At 34.3% G+C, this 25,000-nt stretch overlaps 2 protein-coding genes across 5 annotated transcripts in view; one reads left to right on the forward strand and one right to left on the reverse strand.

Moving 5' to 3' along the window:
- The window catches only part of LOC144965335 (uncharacterized), a 13,021-nt gene extending 6,273 nt beyond the window's left edge, over positions 1-6,748 (forward strand). For 3 of the 4 annotated variants that reach the window (XM_078900577.1, XM_078900576.1, XM_078900578.1), the window contains one exon: positions 4,362-6,748. In XM_078900577.1, the coding sequence (XP_078756703.1) occupies positions 4,374-5,039 (666 nt within the window). In that variant the 5' untranslated portion in view covers positions 4,362-4,373 and the 3' untranslated portion in view covers positions 5,040-6,748. Of the gene's footprint in view, positions 122-4,361 lie in introns of all 4 variants that reach the window. The other variant, XM_078900575.1, reaches the window with a different exon arrangement.
- A 7,696-nt stretch (positions 6,749-14,444) lies between these two features.
- Positions 14,445-25,000, reverse strand: part of LOC144965338 (polypeptide N-acetylgalactosaminyltransferase 5-like) — a 62,733-nt gene continuing 52,177 nt past the window's right edge. Inside the window, exon 11 of the mRNA XM_078900582.1 lies at positions 14,445-16,334. Coding sequence (XP_078756708.1) covers positions 16,203-16,334 — 132 coding nt within the window. The 3' untranslated portion in view covers positions 14,445-16,202. The remainder of the gene's footprint in view (positions 16,335-25,000) is intronic.

Here is a 25,000-nt window from a genome sequence, read left to right on the forward strand (position 1 = left end):
TAGTACCACTTGAATTTTGATACAGGTACCAAAGGCATAGTTCAATGTGAAGGCAGTTCGAGAACCACATTGACTCATTATTGTGTGTGATTGAAAGTTATACTCTTGAATAATGGTGAAGGTAAGACAATGCAATGTGTGAAATCAATTATTGTCTTTTCTAACACTAAATAGATTACTTGTTTCAATTTTTAGATGTTGGTATCATACATTTTTTTTAATCTTACATCATTCCTCCTTTTATACCTCACTATATAATGTGAGGCTTTGTGTTCTTGTGGTCTGACACTCGCCTTTGGATCGGAAGGGTCAGGGTTCGAGTCCTTGGAAAAGACTCTTTAGTAATACTAACCGAACTCAGGTGTAAAATGAGTAGCTGCCCGTTAACAACGTTGTCTCTGTCCGATAAAAATATGTATTATTATCTAACAGGCGTCTTGTCACGTCCAACATGTTAAGTGTTGCTGTTGGCTAGGGACCCCTTGTAAAGCGCTTTGAGCACTTTTAGTGGATATTGCGCTGTATAAATGCTCTAGTTTCTTTTTTTGTGTGTGTGTGTGTGAGGTATAACACTCGGCTTCCGATCTGTAGAGGCAGGTTCTAGTACAGCTGTGGCGGCGAGGCTTCAGGTTTGAGAGTTTTTGCCAAGATCTGGGTCATTTAAATCAATCGATTTGTGAAGGACGAGTTTTCTGGCCAAATTATTAAATATGGGTTTTTCCAGAGTACGGCAGTTAACTGGTTACAGGCAACGCGTTAGTTAAAGACGTTATATCTCGTACTTGAGACCCATGTAAAGCCTTATGAGCACATTTGAATATGACTCTGTATATAAAAAAAAAACAAAAACAAAACATAACGAAGTTGCCGCCATCGTTGTGAAATGGGTTCGACATCCCATCGCCACGAAACGTTTTTACTCTTGATTGTCCTCTGGCAATTCTCTACTCATTCCATTTCTTGTATTTAAAAAAAGCTCACATTACTAAGATATAGATAGTATGCAGATGACGTCACTCAGGCTTTTGTTATTGTTTTTGCCATCCGCGTTTGTGAGTTGTTCTCACTAAACTGTATTAACCAGACTATAAAAGTTCATGGTTACACAGAGTTTGTGTGTTGGTCCGTTATACTTCCGGATGGCAGTGTTGCGAACTCCTTGGCCAAGCGCATTCTATCTATAATCAGAAATTTGGATTAGTCATAATACCCCGCCAGATTGTAGCCATCGTTAACTTATTAAAGCCTGACACTGAACAAAAAATGACGTCAAAAGACGGGACAAGTCTTTGGTCGCAAAAGAAAACAGATCATGAGTTGTATTCACTAGTTCAACCAATGGAATCACGTGTTTCCTTGAGCTCTAATAACGACAACTCACTAGACGCTGCACAAACCAATAACGTCAAACTATAAGACCAAGTTGTTATTTGTCTAGTCCTATGTTACAACTTTTTTAAAGCAATGAATTGTAGGCAAAAAATGAAGACAGGTTTTTATGCTGTCACCAAACATGACATTCATTATCACTTCGCTGTCAAAAACGTTCTTTAAATGATTTAATCCTACTATAATTACAATAATTTAACAAAATGATAAGTGAGTAGGAAATAAAAAGGATTTTTAAAATCCTAAAGCGGGACTTCATCTAATTTTTATCAAGTGGTGAGCGGGTATGTTAACCGCCTAGCTGAGAGGGCTTTGGCAGTCAAACGCAAAAATTGGTGTGTTATATTAAACTTATCTCTGGATTCCACCTATCTTCGGGAATTTTGTGAATATTGATCAATTGTGGCTTCCATGTGTTTTATTTCTTTATTCCTTTCCTTTTTCGGAACTTTCTTCTTTTTCTTCCTCTTCTTCTTCTTCTTCTTCTTCTTCTTCTTCTTCTTCTTCTTCTTCTTCTTCTTCTTCTTCTTCTTCTTCTTCTTCTTCTTCTTCTTCTTCTTCTTCTTCAGCCTTTACAGGTTCCCTCGTTACTATTAATAGCGCTATCTGTTGACAGTTGACACTTACACACGTCAGTTTGTTCATTGAGCTTCTATCTAGCGCAATATCCACTAAACGTGCTCAAAGCGCTTTACAAGGGGTCCCCGGCCAACAGCAACACTTAACATGTAGGACGGGACATGACGCCTGTTAGGCGATATTATAATTTTTTTCGGACAGAGACAACGCTGTTAACGGCCAGGTACTCATTTTACACATGAGAGAATATGAGTAAAGAGCCCTTTCCAAGGACTCAACTATGTGCCGAACGAAGGCTCGAACCCAGGAACTTCCGATTCGAAAGCGAGTGTCGTACCACAAGACCACATAGCCGCACATTCATTGCGATTCTTGTTCCGGTTTTGCTATCATTTTTGTTATTGACATATATTTTGAATTCACTATCTCCGACTCAATCTTCTATAGCGATACCCGTGTTTAGTTGGATGTGCCAAGATTTTGTGTTGAGCTGCATTTTGTGATTCTTTCGAGACTAAACCATTCTTTTTTTATAAACGTAACAAGGCCACAAATACTTTGGAAATGTAAAAAATGTATTTGAGTCAGCCTATTATTACTCTTCTTCACTTCTTTCCTGTAGGCCCAATATCTTCTGTCCATGCATCGTTAGAGATTAGATTGTTAATGTCAAATAATATAACGGCTATAACTGATTTAAAATACACCTTATGTAAAAGCATTTGGCTTACTATTTTCATTAACCAACTTGTTTAATGCTGAATTGGCATCAATAATAGTTTCTGGTAAGCATAACACAACGAATGGATGTGCGTTTAGTTATTTACCTGTGTTTTTACCTACACGTGATAACACAACATACCTACTTACATTTGCTAATTATTGTCTGGTTGAAAGGAAAATAAATGAAATGGATAGCGTTCAGGGTGGAGTTGGATAATTTAATAAATGTAATCTGAATCCGGAGCCTCAATTAGAGATTCTTAACATTTCTCCTTCATAATAGCTGCTGCTTATATTCATCTTTTATCTTTCTCATAGGCACATGTTGCTCTTCATAATCATCATCATCATCATCATCATCATCCTCATCATCATCATCATCATCATCATCTTCTTCTTCTTCTTCTTCTTCTTCTTCTTCTTCTTCTTCTTCTTCTTCTTCTTCTTCTTCTTCTTCTTCTTCTTCACTAGTATTATTACTATTATTATTATAATCATCATCATCATCATCACCATCATCATCATCATCATCATCATCATCATCATCATCATCATCATCATCATCATCATCATCATCATCATCATCATCATCACCATCATCATAATCGTTATTATTATTATTAATATAAGTATTATTATTACTATTATTATTATTGTTATTATTATTATTATTATTATTATTATTATTATTATTACTATTATTATTGTTATTATTATCATTGTTATTATTATTATTATTATTATTATTATTATTATTATTATTATTATTATTATCATTGTTATAATTATTATTACTATTATTATCATCATCATCATCATCATCATCATCATCATCATCATCATCATCATCATCATCATCATCACCATCATCATAATCGTTATTATTATTTTTATTATATAAGTATTATTATTACTATTATTATTATTGTTATTATCATTATCATTATTATTATTATTATTATTATTATTATTATTATTATTATTATTATTATTATTATCATTATTATTATTATCATTGTTATTCTTCTTCTTCTTCTTATTATTATTATCATTATTATTATTATTATTATTATTATTATTATTATTATTATTATTATTATTATTATTATTATTATTATTATCATTGTTATAATTATTATTATTATTATTATTATTATTATTATTACTATTACTATTACTAACACCACCACTAACACCACTACTACCACCACTTCTAGTACGACGACTATTACTACAACTACAACTACAACAACAACAACTACTACTACTACTACTACTACTACTACTACTACTACTACTACTTCTACTACTACTAATACCTTAATTACCACAACTATTATTACTACAAATATTATTGGTCATCACACTCATCATCAACATATCACCATAATCATCATCATCATCATCAACAACATCATTATCATCATCATCATCATCAACATCATCATCATCATCACTATCATCGCCGTCATCCCCCCCCCCCCCCCCCTTTTCCCATGAGAAGAAAAGCTTGTTAAAACTTATATATCAGCCTCGAAATTTTTTTACATAATCGTCAAGGTCAGGATGTTTATGGCAGATTGTTTCAAGAAATTGTCTTGACATATAGAAACTGATTCCTATATTATAATATCCGTCTTTTTCACATCCTTATTTTATTTCATTTACAGCACAAATCAAGAATGACAGAGGCGCAAAGCATCTGTATCGGGGCGTTACCAAATTTTGAGAAGTTTGGAATGTCCGTTGATAGTCATCCAAAACCACAATTTTCTACAGGAGAAAACGAATTTGTCATTAAATTTAAAACCTCAGAGCCTATTAAGATTACCGGCAAAGTTCTCAACATGGAAACGGCTAAAGAATCTCGGGAAGGCGTCTTCGTCCAAACTCAAGACGTCAGTGTGAGTATTTTGGTTTCGCTGCACCACACAGGTTACCATAAGCTACAGTTATATGCTTTACCAAGGAGCTATGATAGCCATGAGCTTCCCAACGTGTTCAACTACGTTATCAATTGCACCGCAACTCCACGAAAGTGCAGAGTTTTTCCAAAGCAGTTTTCTCAGTGGCGCGATGGATGTGCTCTCTACGAACCATTTTCATTGGTTGGAGAGAGGGTGACGGGTGATGTTGTGTTCAGAATGAGGTTGCCCGATGCCCTGGCGGCTGCAGTAACCATCGGAGATGAATGGTTTCATCTGGAACCCACCGATGACGGCCTTTGGCAGGGTACCGTGACCAGTATTGAAAGGTTCAAAGATCAAAACTTGTGTGCGGTGATCAATGCAAATTTGGACAACGATGACGAAACAAAATATGCATCTCTTCTTCAGTATAGGTTATAAAAAGAATCTTGCCAAAAGCAGGAACAATAAATCGGCTGATCTATCAAAGTCGTTCTGTTGCATTAACTTTCAGTGTTTATCATGGACCATGGCTCTTCTTTATAAGCAAAATCCAACGCTGCTGCTGTTTCTCTGGAACAAATTCTGAAGGACGATAACCAAAGGTTGGGAACACTTATGACTCATTTGATGATGAATATAAATGACAATTCATTTATTTTCAAAAGGGGAAATAGATTGTGAGTCATAGAACATGCCTCACTTTGTCCTATTCATACTCTCCCTTGATATCTTGATTACGGTAGCTCAAGCAGCAGAAAACTGAAACTCGTAAGCACTGGGCTTGGATCGATGCCTTATTAAAATAAGATATTTAATTTAAGAAGTGCTTTGTGACAGCTGGTGTCCTTTTCAAGATTAAGAATTTGGGACAATCACTTCTCCAATGGCTGAAAGGATGCGAAAGACTGCTTCAATTTGAACTGTAAAAATATATGACAAAAATGAAAATAACAGCTGCAAAAAAAACAAACAAGCATGGAACGTTTCGGGTTCAAAGACATGCTTCAGCCAACAACAAATAAACATAAATGCATTACAAAAAAAAAAAAAAAAACAGATCAGCGACAGCTGTCAATCTGGATTTTTAGAAATGTATTTATGTTTTCATTGTTTGTTGTTGTTGTTGACTGAAGAAGGTTTTTGAGCCCAAAATTTTCTGTGTTTTGGAATTGGGTTCTGTTTTGAAGCTGTTATATTCAATGTTAGTTAATATTTTTTACAGTCCACAACTTCCAGCAGCTTACTATCACTTTAATATAAGCTATCAACTTCAACAAAACAAAGCTTGGTTTTGACACATTCTAACCGTTTCTTTACATATTGATTGTTATGTGATAGACGTGTTTTATAATACAAGACTTTAAGGAAGGATGTTTTTACTGTCGAATGTGTCGAAAAGACAATAGTATTCAGATTATGAAAACTGTGCAGAAATAGGCCTACTTTTTTATGAGCTTTTCTTTCCTTCCCCCCCCCCCCCCTTTTTTTTTTCGAATGCATTTCATTTTCATGTAATGAAATATTAGATACACACATTTTCTAAATTTTGCCTTTAGTCCCAAAAAAGATTATCTTATTTATTGAGCAACATTTTGATATGACACACAGTAACGCTCCAATAAAGCTGGGTTGATACATTCATAGTGTACCTCTGTAGAATGCCATATGATTTAAAGGCTGTGAAAATATATAAAACTATCTAGGTAATATTTCCTAGATCAATATCTAAGTGTGCATAAATATTGTTTTTAAAAAAATAAGATTAAGTATATGCTTAGAGAAGTCAAGACTGAAAGTGAATTAAGGTTGAGCGAATGGATAGATAGAGAAACATACCAACACACAAACACACACGCGCAAACATATTATGTGTGTGTGTGTGTGTGTGTGTATATATATATATATATATATATATATATATATACAGTGAGAGAGAGAGAGAGAGAGAGAGAGAGAGAGAGAGAGAGAGCAGGAACACTAAACGAAGAGAAACTAACAGGTTCTTCAGACTAATAGAATGAAAGGAAGAGGGCAAGAGAAGGTGTTGGAAAGAGGAGAGCGAGTGAGCAAGCGAGAGAGAGAGAGAGAGAGAGAGAGAGAGAGAGAGAGAGAGAGAGAGAGAGAGAGAGAGAGAGAGAGAGGTGTCTGTCTTAAATTTCATTAAAGAATCTCTGGTTGTCACAGGTTGTTGTATCAATCATTTCTCTATTCATTCCGATATCTGGCGTCCTTCTTATCTATATATAGACAATGCCTTTTTATATCCATTAACTTTTTAAATACCTGTTTCATATAATTTTTTCTTAATTCTATTTATTATAATCTGTCGCAATAAATGTTTCTTTTTATCATGACACAAAAGCTTTCGCAGTCTTTTTCGAGTTGCATTGTTGATGATTAATATTGGTAATGATAATGATGATGATAATGATGATGATGATGGTGATGACGATGATCATGACGATGATCATGATAATAATAATAACAATGACGACAACAACAACAACAACAACAATAATAATAATAATAATGATAATAATAATAATAATAATAATAATAATAATAATAATAATAATAATAATAATAATAATAATAAAAAATAATAATAATAATGATAATAATAATAGTAAAAATAAAGATAATAATGATTATTATCATCATCATCAGCATAATAATAATAATAATAATAATAATAATAATAATAATAATAATAATAATAATAATAATAATAATAATAATAATAAGTCGATCCCAGGAGGAATTTGTGAGTTTGTGATTCCCTTTGTGCGGCCCTGCCCTGTGGTCTCCTGGCGTGACACTCGACTTGTAAATTGTAGGTCCCTGCATCGTGTCCTGCTGTGATAATCACATAGTTGCGAACTTGAAAAAAGCTCATTAGTTACAAAGCGTTTTAAAAAATTTATTTGGGGACCATTGCAGAGCACATAAAATGGATGTTTTTTTACATGAAAGCTCAAGTTTTACCTTTAGTCCCATGGAAACGCGTGTTCTTTACTTCAATTTAATTGAATAATTCAATTACAATTGCGAAACAATAGTTGTTTCGGTCGGATAGAAAAAATATAAGCAACAATATGCTAAATATTACCAGATAAAGATATGAAAAACTGTGTCTGTAACAGTACCAGACAAAGCAAGAAAGAAAATTACAATTAACAGAAAATAAATCATCTCCCAAAATCAGTTTTCATCGACCTCAGACCTCCTGATTGCCGGTTCGATCCCAGTCAAGGACGGCTGATTTTTTTGGGATGTTTTTTTTAAAATTATATTTTTCATTGCTTTGTCTGACACTGTTGCATAACGTTTCTTTCATATCTTTATCCTTACACCAATGCCCGCTCCCCAAATTCTTAATTTGATTGTTATGTTGCCATGAAGTCAGGGTTGAAAAAATAAGTATCAAAAAGCTTCGCATTCAACAGACATGGAACATACCAACTACTGTTGTAGATTTCTTCTAATCAAAAATGCAAAAACATAGATAAAACAATCTGATAGGCCTGAACTCTAAAAAAAACCCCAAGCAAACAAAAAGCAAAACAAATAGAAACCAACCACTTGGTATCTTCTGTGAGAAAGCAGAGGACGAACTTCATTGTATAGACGCAACCTTTTCATCAAAAATATCTTACTGAAAGAGAGATTTATGATTTTCACTTGTTCACAGGAAATGATGTTTGTTCAGCATCTCTATATAATATGCACAAGACACAATATACCCGGTATGTTGCGAAGTTAAACAAGACATGTTTAAATTTACGGCTTTGTGCTCTTTTGATATGGCATTTGCCTCTTGACTTTTAGGTCCTGTTCGAGGTCTGTAGTGAAAGGCGTAAAGTCGTGTCCTTGAAAAAGGCTCTTTCCTCATATTATTATATCCCCATAATCATGTGTAAAAAAAAGTACCTAGTTTTAATAGACTGCCTGTGTCAGAAAAAGATTATAAAATAACTTTACAGGTCACTTGCATATTAAATAACAAGAAATGAAGTGTTTAGAAAAGTGTCAGAAGACGATAGTGAATGAAAACTTTGCGGCGATGAGGATTCGAAACCACAAGCCGACTGTTAAGGCAACTCCGCCTAGCCACGAGTGGGACACTCTACAATCGACGCCAATACTTTTCTGAATTGCATTTTAAATATTGCTGTCTGATTTGGAACCCTTGTGAAGTGCTTTGAGCGCATTTGGTGGAATTGCACTATGCAAAAGCTCACGTTTTACTAACAGGTGAGTCGCGTGCTCGACAAACCGACAACGATGTCTTCAGAGCTATTGCATCTGATGCAGACAGCAAAATGGGATACCAGTCTGGCGATAGATGGCATGCGAGTTACGCGTACTCGTCATGACCCTTAACGGCTATTGGGTCAGCAGATGACATTGTCTTGACCGAGTGAGTCTGTGTTATGAGTTATTCATTGGTATCATGATAAGACCTAAGTTGATATCTATACTGTATGTAACGTAGAGCGACAGGTATTGGGAAGGCATGAAACGAGTAGAGTTGTGTTTGATGTTTTTTTGTTTTGTTTTTTGTTCGTTTTTTTGTATTTAAATAAATATTGTTTCGTTGTTTTTTTGTCGTTGTTCTTCATTTGCTTTGCTTTTGTTTTGTTTTTTTTTTTTTTTGTTTGTTTTTTTTCTGTTTATTTGGGGTTTTTTTTTTTGGGGGGGGGGGGGGGGGGGAGGGGATATTCCTTTTACCACATAAAAAGTGCTACTCAAATGACAAATCACATATTTCTATTTGTTTGTTGTTTTCTTCAAAATGAGTTCAACACGCAGTTCGGGATTTCAAATTTTTATCAGCGTATCCACATGTCTCCGAGAATGAAAGAATAAAAATAGCAAGCTGCAGAGAAGTCCCCACTGACATAATCGGAAATGTTAAACTAATTTCCCCAATATGTTGGAAGTTGACAAAATAGGCTAATAAAAAAGAGGTGAGCTTTTATATTGCCCAATATTCACTAAAGTGTACTCAATTCGCTTTGCAAGGAGTCCTAACCTTACAGTAAAATTTAACATAAAGCATCTTATATTACAGGACAAGACTTGACTGACACCCATGACTGTGATTTTTTTTTCTTTAACATTGACAACCCCACAGTTAATCTTGCACTTGAGTGCGGTGAGATTATGTGAATAATGTGTCTTACCACAAGACTACAAAGCCGCAGATCCAGCGCAAGTACAGAAAGAAGATAGAAGACAGGCTCATAATATTTTATCAGTTAAAGTTTCCTACCAAAATGACGTCACTATTAATTTATTTTGAAAGCCCCACAAAGAATTTAGTTTTCAGCAGTTTGTCTCCGTTGAATTCAATTTAATAGTCTGATGTCATGTCTGCCCAGCAACGAGCAGCTTGGTTCTAAACAATGGAAATCGGTACTTTTTATTCTTCATTATGGCTAGAACTTTTTCACATGTCATGTGATCAGAATGTATAAAAGTAAAAACATGATCAAATTTATAATGTTTTTCTCCTCTGGATACACTTTTATGCTCGTCGGAGATATATTTCATAAGGGCCTCTGCAATTGTTCCGATAGTTTAGAACCAATTAATAAGTTACTATGCGTCATTACAACGGGAATGACGTCACGACTGTCTAATCCTATTAGGAAAGTATTTAAAGAGTGGGTCTGCCTCCAAAGTAATTTCTAAATTAGCCTCTTAATTATGTAAGGTTGGGTGCTCCAATTCGGACGATGTTCCAATTCGGACACCCGCCTACCGTGCATAATCACGATCTATTGTCCGAATCAGGACATGTGACTTGGTCCCATAAATAAAGGCCAACATACAAATAAAGTCTGACAAAGCTTCCGCTTAATGCTGTTTACAACACATGCAACAGTTATTTTAAAAATTACTCTCGGTAAGTGGCCATTAAAAATCAATAACAGATATTTTAAAAATTCCCTTTATTCATCCCATGGGGGAAATTTGTCTCTAGGTCTATTCCAAGGGAAGACTGGAATAACCCAGACATCAGCCGCAGTGCAGCGCCGCAAACTGAGCTAAGGAGAGGTGACTTGCTCAAGGCCACACAGCGAAGTCGCGGGCGATCGAACTCGGTACCTTTCCGGTACGAAGCAAAGGACGTACCGCTGAGCCAACCCCCCCCCCCCCCCCCTTGCTCGTAACTGCATGGAATTGGCTGAGAGAACCGTTTTGGATGTCCAAAACGCATCACCCCATCCTATCAAACAAGTGTAAATATAGTATTTCGACATCGTCCACAATTTTTTCTGTTAGTATTGTTTTTCATGCCAACCTCCTATTTAAGTTTACTCTTTTTTCAGTCATTTGTCTCTTTAAGCCAGAGGTGTCCCGATAGCTCAGTTGATCGAGCACTCGCTTTACACGCGACAGGACCGAGTTCGGTCCTTGGTGATATCGAGATAGATCGGTGGAAAGTACTTTGCGATACATTTATATCCGTTTCAAGCTATAGGAACCTGATAAACTCCAGCTCCAACTTAACTTTTTTTTAAAGCTCAATTGTATCATTTATATATTTCATTGAATTACTTAATATCAAATCTCTTTGTTTTCAAACGTTATATTTAAAAAAATTGGAAGAGCCTTTATAGTCTCTAGAAGATAGCTATTTGACGCTTTTATATGTCTTTTCATTAAAAAAAAACAGGCTGCACCGCGGCACATGTCACTCTAAGCCAAATAATAACATGTCAGGCATTTAAAAAAAAAAGAAAGGAAAATGATGGATCTTTTTGAATGAATTTATTTCACGAATGTTGACGTCATTGTACATAAGAGAGACATATTTCAAAATGCGTTATCCTCTAATCCTTGTAACATCACGTGGTAACCCACATCTCAATTCTGTATTATGTCGGGACGAAAAAAGATTCCGAAACTTGAATCTAAAGCTACAAAATTAGATAACTATGCTTACACTCAACAGTAAAAATGAACATGAATATTGAAGACCTAGTCTTAATTACAGGCTGATTTAAAATGTTTTTTATGTCAAAGAAATAGTTTTACATTTCGTAGTTTTTAAAGAGAATTGCAGGTGCAAGGGGGAAGCGGGGGGAGGGGGAGGCAGCAAGTTTTAAAACCGAGTAACACACTTTGTATTGGCATGAGGGACTTCTAATACAAAGCTGACTGGAAGATCTTGAACTACTAAAAATTAATATTCTAGATATACCCAATTTACCCCGACATGATATCAAATTGAGATGGTGAGTCAAATATGACAATCACATAAATCAATAAATGTATCTGAAAATGAGATCCAGTCATTGGTAAATAAATAACACAAAAATAATGAATAAACAATCACATGGCCACATTGCTAAATAAATCAATCAGTATTTTTTTTTAAAAAACAAGAAAAAAAAGCACCTGCTCAGAATCCCGACCACTGAGTATTCAATCAAATCTAAACAAACACGATTTTTTTAAACCATACCACATTCCACATCCAAATAAAATGTAACGTCTTATCAAATTAACAAGAAAAATCTAAATATGCAATTCGAATCAAAAAGAGACAAACTTAGTTCTTGAATGCCAAGAGAAAGCAGAATATTTGTGAAATAATTCTAATATAGAAAGACTTGACTTTAAACATCCTAGCAAAAAAAGCTTGGAATCTTCTCAACAAATAGATCCAGATAAGCATCACCAAACGAAACACTGGATTTCAATTATGGTCAGAGAAACAAGTTGTGAGCTCAAACAAAGGAGTATCCACAAACCCAACAATAACTTCGAGAAAACAAGAAGACATGAAAACAAACGCATGTATAACTTGCATCCCAATGACGGCTTTACAACCATACCAGTCTCTATGCAAGAGGTGGAATCAGCTATAAATCAAACAAAAGCTGGAAACGCATTTGGTACTGATGGGATTTATCCAGAGACACCTTGGTCCACCACCAACGTTAATGACACTTCAAGTACCCACAAACCTGGAAAGAAGCCAAATTCCTGGCAATCCTATTTCACGGAAAAACTTCAGATAACCCTGTAGTTGCCGCCTATTCTCCTTATTTAGTTCAAACTCTTCTTAGAGCTTCGAAGATTGCGCTCCAGTATGGTCTCGCTCATCTCACACCAAAAAATTAGACACCTTACTATATGACTCCATAAGGACTAAGACACCCTAAAAAGTACAGCAACACATCTTGGCTAGCTGTGATGAGTGCCAAAACATGGCAGTCAGTAACAAAGTTACATTGTCGTGTATACAAAACCTCATGAAACAGCCCTTCTTGCAACGTCATCGGGCAAATCATGGACCACTTCAACAAACTATGCCCATATACAGAACCACTTGGAGGATATGAGATGATCCACAGGACTGATTAGACTTTTCTTGAGTGGTCATATATGTTATATGAGTACACATCCAAACACACATCATGAAAGCACGTAAAACAATGTAGATACATTAATAGCTCGTACATAGGTATTGCGTCTAGCTTACATGTATCTATAGAAAAATTCAAGGTTTTCTTATGCACTTTTAACACAAGATACTCGTACATATATAATATCGCTTCTTAACTTCCACCATACGAATTATTATCTCTCTCTCTCTCTCTCTCTCTCTCTCTCTCTCTCTCTGTCTCTCTCTCTCTCTCTTTCTCTCTCTCTCTATCACACACACACACACATTCTCTCTCTCTCTCTCTCTCTCTCTCTCTCTCTCTCTCTCTCTCTCTCTCTCATGTATTTACTCCACCAATTACATTTATATACTTTTTAAAAGGAAACAAAAAGTGATTGATTGGATGGGTCTAAGTTAAATGTGGCAGAAAATGTGTATATCCCCATTACAAAAATAGGATGAAAAATACGCCATATTCAGGGTTATTAAAAAAAATAATTTCCTCATAAAAGTTAACTTACAATCAATACTGTCTGTATTTATTATTCTATGTCTCTGTTAATGTTTCATTAATGTTTTCATTAATTTATTCACTATTGGATAAAATGTACGTTGCTCACCGTCACATTATTGAAACCATGTAAATATAGAGTTTGTAATACCATGAACCCTCAAAATATCAAGAAACATGAAAAATAAAAGAAAATAGGCAAACCAGTTAATAAATAATAAACGCTGTGAAATTTTTCACTGTCATCTTTCACGATTAAGACCGACGTGCACATAATTGCAGGTCTGATAACCGAACGTAATTATGGGCTTCGTTTAACATTGTTGTAATGGACAATATTTTGTTACATTATGAACCCTATTTGTTATGCAAATAGGTAAACGTTGATTAAGACAAATGAAAATAATAAAAGTCAAATTACATGATTAGGGCGAAAGTCTATACTTTTTTTGTATAAAGAAATATATGCGACCCAACGTCTCTAACCAGTATTATGTCAAGATGAGTTGAAGCCAGAAAATTTGAATTTGGAATCAAAATGGTAAAAAATACAAACTTTAAGATTGTTTATAAATTTTAAAAATTGCATTTATTCTCCACCATAATAATGACGAGAAATTAAGCTAAAGTTTCCTTCATATTTCTGACTATGATTTTAATTTCCAGCAATTACTTCGTCCTCACATAATTCCGCTTGGAGACGATGGGTCATTGCAAAAAGAGTTCATGTCTGAACGATCCTGATTTGTATTTGGTAGATTATACATTAGAGTGCAGTTTCAAAAACATGATTAAATTATTAATTATTCTCTTTATTAATATATATATATATATATATATATATATATATATATATATATATATATATATTAATATATATATTGATGTAAAGATCTACTAATATTAAGAACTATTGTTTTTGCCTGGAGTGGTTCTTTATATCTGCACTCCACTGTATTTAGTGAATAATAATATTATATTTTTTCTCGCATGTATTTTGAATTCCGTAGTAGTTTCCAATTACTATGCATGCGACCTTAGTTAGGAACCTCAAAAGGCAAGAATTTAACTATAATTTATCTATCTTTTGGAAAAAATGTTTAACCCTCTCCAAACCAAACATTTTAATGATTTTTTTTTCGAGAAAATCATATTCAAATAACACAAAAATAGATATTTTTTTAATTCCAAGAGAAGTAGGTATGAATTATGTAAGATTTTGCTCGGGAAAACAAACATTACAACACAAAAACTATAAGTGAGATCTCAATAATAAAAAAAAAACAGATGGTGGTCATATCGTGAGAATGAAATGATTTTCTTCTTGTTGGTGAGGAGAGGGTTTTAAAAAATTAATTTATCTCTTGTCGATGCCTTAGTTAAGTTAGATTTTTAATAATATCGCATCATATTGGCACACTGGGAAGAGATATAAATGGGCAGTATTTGGCAACTTCGGATATTGAAAGAGTACTACTACATAATGCAAGTCTCAAGTGTGGTAATCTAAGAAGGTCTCAGGTTTGAGAGTTTTTGCCAAGATGAGGATCGTTTAAATCGATCGATATTTGAAGAACAATTTTTCTGGCAATTAAAAAAAATATGTGTCTTTCCAAATAACTGGTTACAGCAGGGAATAAAGTTGAAATCTGAGTTTATACGGTCAGAGCTGGTAAAGAGAATAAGTAGGAAACGGTAGGGGCTGCCTGAAGCCGATGATCGTGAAAATACTAACGAAAGAGTGAAAATGGAGAGGTTTCGTATGGGAACAAGACAGAAAATGGACGTTTCGGGCACAAACCCTTCGTCAGCACAACGCAATACACAAACTAACGTGAAAATTGCAATTTTTGCATTTTATTTTATTTGTTTTCCACGTTAATTTGCGTATTGTTGTGCTGAAGAAGGGTTTGTACCAGAAACGGCCATTGTCTGTTTTGTTACCATACGAAGCCTCTCCATTTTCACTCTTTCGCTAGTATTTAAAGAGAATAAGATACATGATGTGGTGATTTGGTAAAGGATATCACTTTGACTGTTTTTGAGACTTAAGCGGAAACGTACCAAAAAACGTTTTCTTTTTCTTCAACTTCGGGGTTATGTAATAAATACCTGTCACATTATCCCCAAAAGGGCAGAGAAGTGGTGACTTCACACAAATTCAACATTGCCGTTTCCAAAATTCTTGGAAGTGTGCATGTAATCACTCCTTTGAGAGGACTAAAATTGAATAGGTTACACATTGAATCAAAAGATGGCATAGCTATATTTTAGTAGAAGGTCTTGTAGGATGATTCTTAATATTACAGGACGTAAAAGAGCGAGGATGGATTATTTTTATTGACGACCAGCATAGATTTATACTATAACGAGAAAATATTATGCCAACACTTTGAAACCAGAAGATCAATTACATAAGGTATGTATCCAGTACCTCAGAAGAGTGGTTTCATACTCCCAATGAGATTGGAACCAGTTTTTGACATCACACTTCTGTTCCCTACTATGATATTTTGAAAGTTGAAAAAGCATAATACTATAGAAGGGATGCTTTGTACATTTGATTTAACATCAGGGATTCAAATTATCACAACGTCCGGCCACCTCATATTATAATATATTGAATCGTATTGGGTATAACGTTGTTGCCAAATGCGTTATTTTGATAAGTTATTCCATTGTGTCTTTATCGAGGATTCAATTCCCAGAGCCATTTCTGATGGGGTGATGACTTCAAGCATGGCAGAAGAACCACATCGTGATTGTCTGGTCTTACGGCAAGACATCTCTTGGTAGCTTTGTGATAAATTGTTTTATTCTGAAATGATAGATGAGGAAAGTGCTCTGAAGGTAGAGACTTAGGCGTGGTATCATGATACATTACAGACGATATTGAAATAAAATGATAGGTAGGACGATGACAATGTGATGATGATGATGATGATGATGATGATGATGATGATGATAATAATAATAATAATAATAAAAAGGCCGCCGAAAGATCGAGAAGACTAAGGATGGCGGTTTTCCCTTGATCAATAACATGCAGCAAGTCATTTGTGATTCTCATCAATGAAGTTTCTGTGCTATGATTTTGCCGGTAGGCCAATAAATAGCACTCGCCAAGGTTATTGTGTTTCACGTGACATGAAAGTTGTTTTAGAACAATCTTTTCTAGAATTTTGGAGATGAATGGTAGATTCGATACAGTCCTAAAGTTGTTGTTTTTTAATTATCACTGTCAAGTCCCGGTTTCTTCAACAATGGCTTCACCAATGCTTTCTTGAAGCTTTCTGGACAACTTCCATCCTTAATGATTGATTAATCAATTCAGTGATGTAGGGTGCAAGTTCATCAATACTCTCCTTCTTAAGCGATGTTGGTAGAGGGTCGAGCTTACATGATTTGCTCGGACTAGAGAGAATCGTTTTCTTTGTGTCATTTATTGAAATTTCAATGAAGGATGTTAAGGGTTCACCATAAACAGGGGTATATTCTGCTTCTGTTTCGTCTGTGTCAAGTTCGCTCCGTATTGTTGTTATTCCAGTGGTCTATTTCAAATCCTTCCTAACTTTCTCGGGATAGTGAAATAACTCATTTACATATTTTCTCACAGTGCCGCCCCACACTATATGGTTTTATTACCTCAGCATAATTAGAAGGCCATCTGCTTTAAGTACAAGACCGCCCAAGTATGACACCGCATAAATTAACGTCCAGCCGATAGGCGTGAGAGCCATATGTCGAATAATTAAGCGACCGCCCGTGATCAAAAGGCCATAATAAAAGTCTTAGGATTACACAAGATTACCTGACGCAGGCCTCGATGACGTACGCAGAATACGATTGCTCTCGAGAAAATCACCAGTCACATCCTGGCACTGACGAATCCTGGAACATTGATTTCTGGGATTCACTAACTCCAGTCATATTTCTATTTAAGCAAACACTTGGCTACCTCGACCTCTCTCCCATTCCATCATCTCTATCACCAATAATATGCTCTAAGGGTGAACTCGAAATTCTATTTAGCGGGAAACATTGTGTAGACAGGGCTATAGAATAGATATATCAATCTTATAGTGGTGGACTTACATTGTTTTATTATTAATTAATGCCATTTAAAACTATTATGAGTAGTAAGAAATAATTAATATAGTGTTTCGCCTGGGCCGTAAGTAGACACAACCTATAAAATAACAGAAATCGATAACTCATGTTATTAACAGAAATTGATAATCATGTTATAATAACAAAATATTTCATTCACTCTCTTTATCTATCTATCTATCTATCTATCTATCTATCTATCTATCTATCTATCTATCTATCTATCTATCTATCTATATTATATCATCTATCTATCTATATATATATATATAATATAATATATATATATATATATATATATTATTTTATATGTATGTATGCCTTCCAAATGAATGAATTACATTACACAAATTACATTTACGAATGTGCTATCGCTGATACGCGATAGTGTTATTATGTATTTATATGTATTGATTTTTATGCTCTCATTGTTTACTTATCTTTCTCCATCCTGTATCCCATTAATTAAATTAAGGAACATGATTAACAAAATTTAGATCATGGTGATGTCAAGATATGTTAATTGAAATTCCTCACGACATCACTGCTCATAAGGAATATAGTATGCAACTAGTCAAAGATTTGCTCCGGTATTTTCACAGATCAGGGTACCGAGTAAACATTCATCGGGGTGCCGTGTAAAGTCCATTTGGCTACAAGTTGATCCAGAGTTGAATCTATCAGGTGATCCACTTGGATAATAATAATAATAATTAATAATAATAATAATAATAAATAATAATAATAATAATAATAATAATAATAATAATAATAATAATAATAATAATAATAATAATAATAATAATAATAATAATAATAATAATAATAATAATAATAATAATACTTTATTGCATCCCAAAAAGGAAATTTTTTGTACAGACGTGTTATAATTTACACAATAAGATAAAAATACAATGGAAATAGGATGTATATATAAAAAAGGAGCAGCTCTATAACCAGAGCTGCGCTTTATAATATGAATAATTTCAACACTAAAATAGTTAAAACTGTCACTATAAATTGAAAATTGAAAAGATTGCAAAACAAATAAATTAATGAATTAATGTTTATATTTAAAAAAAGTAAAAATGAGAAATAATTATATAAAATGATTATTGCTTGTTGTTATAAAGCCTAATACTGGACGGCAGAAAAGATTTTCGGTGTCTCTCTGTTTTCGTTGAAATAGAGAAAGGGCGACCACTTCTTTCTGACATACTAATTGATGGTCTTAGTGGATGATACTGGTCATTTAATATTTTAGTTATTTTATTTATACAAAATTTCTTGTATAAAAGATCTACATCGTCAACATCATTTATATAGCGTTTAACGGATTTTTTAATATTTGAATTTATTTTGTTCCTTTCCACTGCTAAGCAATTGCCTCCCCAAGCTGTTATACAAAATGACAAAACACTTTCGATTACTGCTCTATAAAATAATGTGCAGAGGGTTTTATCTATTCTAAACTGAGAGAGTTTTGATAAAAAAATATGTACGTCTGCACATCTTATGCCTAATTATCTTCAAGTGTTCATCCCACTTGAGCCTGTCATCAATCGTTACACCAAGGTATTTGTAGTGAGGAACTTGGTCCTTTAATTTTAACGGTTCTATCGGTTCCTTCACTCTCCTAAAGTCAATTCCTAGCTCCTTTGTCTTGCTTATGTTAAGCTCTAGGTGGTGGGCATCACACCAAGACACAAATCTATCAATTTCTTGCCTATAAGCCACTTCGTTGCCATTTGTTATGAGGCCTTGAAGAGCGGTGTCATCTGCAAACTTTATTAAAGGTACATTCAGGTTTTGACTTCTACAGTCATTCGTGTATATTGTGAATAATACAGGGGACAATACACAAACTTGAGGAGCACCAGTATTTGTAGTTATACAGGAAGATTTATTTTGTCCTAATTGAACATATTGTGCTCTCTCCGTAAGAAATTCGAGCACCCAAGCAATTATATACTTGTTTAAATTCAGACTAGTCAATTTTTGAACAACCAACTGAGGTTGCATTGTATTGAACGCTGAAGAAAAATCTGCAAAGAGCAATCTGCAATAGCTCCTAGCGTGATCTAGATGCCTGTAGATGTTGTTTGTAAACAGCAAAATGGCATCCTCTACGCCACGTCCTGGTTTGTAAGCAAATTGATGACTATCACTCAATGGCATAAACTGATTCCTAATTTTAACAAGAACAAGTTTTTCTAAAGATTTCATGACTATTGAAGTCAGTGCAACAGGTCTGAGATCGTTCATAGTTTCAAGTTTTTCTTTTTTTGGAACAGGAATAATTTTTGAAGTTTTCCAAATTTCAGGGATCGAAACGCATTGGAGGGACCAGTTAAAAATATGTGTATAAATGGGGAAAGCTGATGGGCACATTCTTTTAATAATTTTCCTTTCAATCCATCCGGCCCAACAGTCTTCCTCTCGTTTAGTTTCGAAAATACGAATCTCGTTTCCTCTTCACTGACCTCAATAGTCATTTCATCTTCCAAAGCCCTGTCTAATTTATGTTTTTCATTTTCAATATCAAATTTGTTTGCTGTGTCGAAACGTGAATAAAATTTATTTAAAGTTTCAATTTCGATATCTTCTGATATAATCGTGGGCTTTGGATTATAGTTAACAGCAGTTTTAAGCCCCCGCCACGTGTCCCGTATATCCCCAGAAGAAAAGCATTTTTCAATTTTATTTTTGTACTTGTCTCTACAACTAGATATTACCCTCTTTATCTCTTTTTGTTTTGTTTTCAGATCTTTTTTGTTTCCACTAGTAAAGAGAGTTTTCTTTTGGTTCAATAAAAGTTTTAGATCTTTTGTTATCCAAGGCTTGTTGTTAGGATAATATCTTATTTCTTTTTTACAAGACACTAGCTGTTCACAGAATTTTAAATACTCACTCACACAGTCATTCAGCTCATCCACACTATCACATGATTCTATAAAAACATTCCAGTCAGTGCATTCAAAACAACCACGCAAATCTTCACACACACTTCCGTTCCAGATCTGTACACTTTTCTTTACTGGTTTTACACGTTTAAAAACAGGGCGGTAGGTGGGGAGTAGCAAGAGCATGCAGTGGTCAGATAAACCTAATGGGGCACGGGGTAAACATTTATAACTATTTTTAATATTACACAGGAATAAATCTGATGTTTTTTTGTCCCTTGTCTCGCAGTCCACGTATTGATGAAGTCCCGGGAGAGTAAAATCGTTACATTGGTTAAAATCGCCAGTGACCATCAATACGGCATCGGGTGACTTAATTTGAATGTCCTGTATTTCTTTCCTCAAAATATTTTTCGCTGTGGTGTTGTCTGATGATGGTGGAATGTAGACGTTGATGATGATGACATGAGTATATTCCCGGGGTAGATAATATGGTCGTGACGAAACAGTAATAAATTCGATATAATCGTCACAATACATTTTCTTTATCTGACAGTTATTGGGGTGGCACCATTTGTTGTTAATATATGTGCACACCCCACCCCCAGTTCGTTTATTTACATTAGTCCGATCTCCTCGAAATAGTGAATATTGTTCAATATCAAAACATGATGATGGTATGTGAGGAGATAGCCAAGTCTCTGTTAACGCTATTATGGAGGCTTGACGATAGTCACTATTAAAACGACACAGTGAAAACAGTTCATCAATTTTATTTTTCAGTGATCTTACATTTCCTGTCACTACACAGGGTAAAAATGGACGAAAAGGCCGTCTGTTAAATTTTGTTTTTATTCCTCCTTTTCTCCCCCTCTTTCTTACTTTAATAAACGATGTGTCAATAGTGGGTGGTGGGGGTGACACGGGTTGGAGAGATCGGAGAGTCTCTGGAGTATAAGTTATCGATAGGCTTTTGGCAGCAAAATTACAGGCTAAAACACCATTTATGCTTATAAATATACTAATAAATATAAAAATCAGAAACAATATATACTTCACATCCATTTTGAATAAAAATTAGGCGTAAATTCCGACGATTGAATGATAAATGAATAAAAATATGTGTAGAAAATAGGTAAACATTCACAACACGTCTGTTGTCGCCGGAAGCCAGCGCCAGCTGGATAATGGAAAAGGCTCCTCCACGAACTAACCAGGCTGAAAGAAACCTTAACGCCCCCACCAGTCACATCCAACCAGATAAGGACCCAATTAAAACAAATTGAGTAGCATACGATAACGGATGAAATTAATTACCAATAGCTTAAATTAATTACTTAAAATGTACTATTATTCCTTTGGCTAATTCTGAGTTAACCTGTTATGGGTTGAGACAATTCTGTTGATTTATATTAAAGTATTTCTGCTTTAACGGGGATTAATACTTACCTTCTGAACCTACCTATCCCTATATAACGTACCAATAATCCACCACTACTTCTACTACTTATTTCTTTTAAATTTAAAAAGAAATTCTTACTATCTGTCGATTTGTCGGGAACTTTAAGCCGACTATAATGGGGTAAAAAAAAGTGGCACCTGATAACTTTTGTCTATGGGGAAACTATCTGATTCCTATTTGTCAACTCCTACTTGCTACTCTCCTACATAGACGCGACAGTTATTTTATTCATGAAATACTATATCAAGCAGTCCTCGAGTTGCTTGTCGTCAGTGTTGGCATGGCAGGCTTGTTTTGATCTCTTTGCCTAGAAGCTTATTTGAGATTTTATAAAACTCCTTTGGATTTTTTATGTTATCAACCCTATCTAGATAGCAGATACGCTTTGCCTTAATTGTCACCTCTTTGAGTCTTTGTTTGAATGATATGTAAATTTCCTTATCAATCGTCAGGCCAGATTTTTTTCCATTTATTCTCCCCCTTTCTTTTCTCTTTCTTTATACGTTTTACCTCCAAATTGTACAATGGTGATCCTTTTCTGACGTTCACAGATCTTGTCATGGGAGGTGCGTGGTTATCTATAACACTAATAACTGCTTTATCAAAATTGTCAACAGTCACTTCTTTCCCACAGTTTGCAGTTAGAGAGTGAGAGAGGTCAGCTTGAAATAATTCTATGTCAAGTTTCTTCAAATCTCGAAACTACTACTTTTTTACTTTGTGTCTAGTGCCCCCCCCCCCTCTTGTGCCAAAAGATATTAAATGATGGTCTAAAATACAAAGATCATCTTCATTGATAGATGTCGCTAGTTCCATATATACGCTGGTCAATACCAAGTCAATAATGTGTCCACACCCATGTGTCTTTTCATTGACATGCTGCGTCATATGATGTGACAAAAGTAGTTTATTTATATTTCTTATATCCGGTGTGTCTCGAGCAAAGTGCAAATTGAAATCTCCAATAATAATATTTTTCTTTGACTTCATGCCAAGGCGAAAAAGAAAGTCCCTGAATCCATCAATAAATAGTGATGTTTTTAATATATTTTTTTGCACAGGGCGGTGGTCTTCATATTCAATGAAGCTTGACCTGAGTCACATTTGAAATCAAAGACCATTCCTGCTGATTCGAATGCCTAAAAATTGTTGACATCATGAATAAATCTAATGGTCAAATTTGACATATAAACCACTGCAATTCATCCCCCCTCTCCTTCCTTTTCCCGAAAATGACTGAGTTGTATGTGTGAGTGGTGTTAAACCGGACACAATTGCTTCATCTCCATTCTCATTTAACCGTGTTTCAATTATTTTTAGAAAATCAATAGATAATAATAATGATGATGATAATAATAAAAAAAAAATATATAATAATAATAATAATAATAATAAAATAATAATAATAATAATAATAATAATAATAATAATAATAGTCATCATCATCATCATCATCATCATCATCATCATCATCATCATCATCATCATCATCATCATATCATCATCATTTTTATTATTATTATTATTATTATTATTATTATTATTATTATTATTATTATTATTATTATTATTATTATCATCATTATTATTATTATCATTATAACAGATAATAACCATAATAAGAGAATAATGCATGATATTTACAAACAAGATTGAAAAAAGCCAGCATTGCAAACAAGTAGATTGAAATAAATTAGAGATTTTGCATTCTTTGATTCAAATTTCGAATTGTTCCATTTATGGACAATACATACACCTAACCAATTTTTAATATGTTTGTTTGCATCTAGTAACATAAATCTTAAACTTGTCCCCTCTAGTAAACGTAATATAAGAATATGAAAAACAAATTAATTAAGGAAATTCTATATCATCCAGACCATGCACTAATCTATAAACCTGAATTAAATCCCCACGTATTCTTCTATATTTCAAACTTGGTAAGTCCAGAAATTCTAACCTTTCCGTCGAAAATAAATACTGTATTTAATAAATCTTTTTGGTAGCTCTCCTCTGTACACTTTCAACACTAATTGATTGCCTTTTATACATACATGTGCAAAAGTAACTTTATATCTTTATATGCTGAATTATTATTAGTTAATTCTGTCTTAGAAATAAGAATTTGATATCTTCTACCTAGACTGTCTACTTGCATGCTCAGTTATGTTTCAATCTATCAATCATAGCGTAGTTGATGAACATTTTGTTTAGGCAAATTGATATTTCGTCATCGGAAATGATACAAAGAAGGAACTTTAAAGAATGAGACAATCGCCAATGAGCGAGTTCTGAAATTGTCGAAACAGAACCCTTTCGCACCAACGAACCCTAATTGAACATCGCCCTGTTGTCTGCTGTTGTTAACAAGTTGTCTGATGTTTTAAATAAAAATTATTACCTCTCTGAAATTATTTTGGAAATTACTTTATCTTTATTCAATCTGTCTACCCTTGGAATCATGCCAAAACTGAGCCCCAAAGAGAGAGCCCGTCTATTTGGCCATTTTCAAGCTAAACGGCCAGTAGCTGAGTTTGCACAACCTTTCAATGATGGCAGAGTTACATGCTATTCTATGATTGCAAAGTTCAACAGCGAAGGGCACATGAAGGATCGAAGGCGGACAGTTCGACCCCGAGTAACAACAACCGATGATGATAATCAAATCGTTGCTCCCTCACGACCGACCTATTCCTTACTGCCTCTAACATCGTTGTGGAAAATTAAATTTCAAGATGGACAGTGCTTCGAAGACTTGCAATTGTTGGTTTCAGGGCTAAAAGGCCTTCTGTACAACCTCAGCTAACTGAGAATAAGAAGTTGGTAAGATTGAAATGGACACGGCAATACGAACGTCGGAACGTACATTGATTGGGGTAAAGTTTTATTCAATGATGAATCAGCTTTCCTCTTGGAAAATCGAGACAAAACTATTGTATTATAGAAGCAGGGGCGAGTGGTATGTTGACAAAATCATAATTGAAATAAGGATTTATGGCACAGTTTGGG

The sequence above is a fragment of the Berghia stephanieae genome, chromosome 2 (assembly GCF_034508935.2).
Source record: "Berghia stephanieae isolate SIO BIC M18660-M18661 chromosome 2, UCSD_Bste_1.3, whole genome shotgun sequence".
In the NCBI taxonomy this organism is placed as follows: domain Eukaryota; kingdom Metazoa; phylum Mollusca; class Gastropoda; order Nudibranchia; family Aeolidiidae; genus Berghia; species Berghia stephanieae.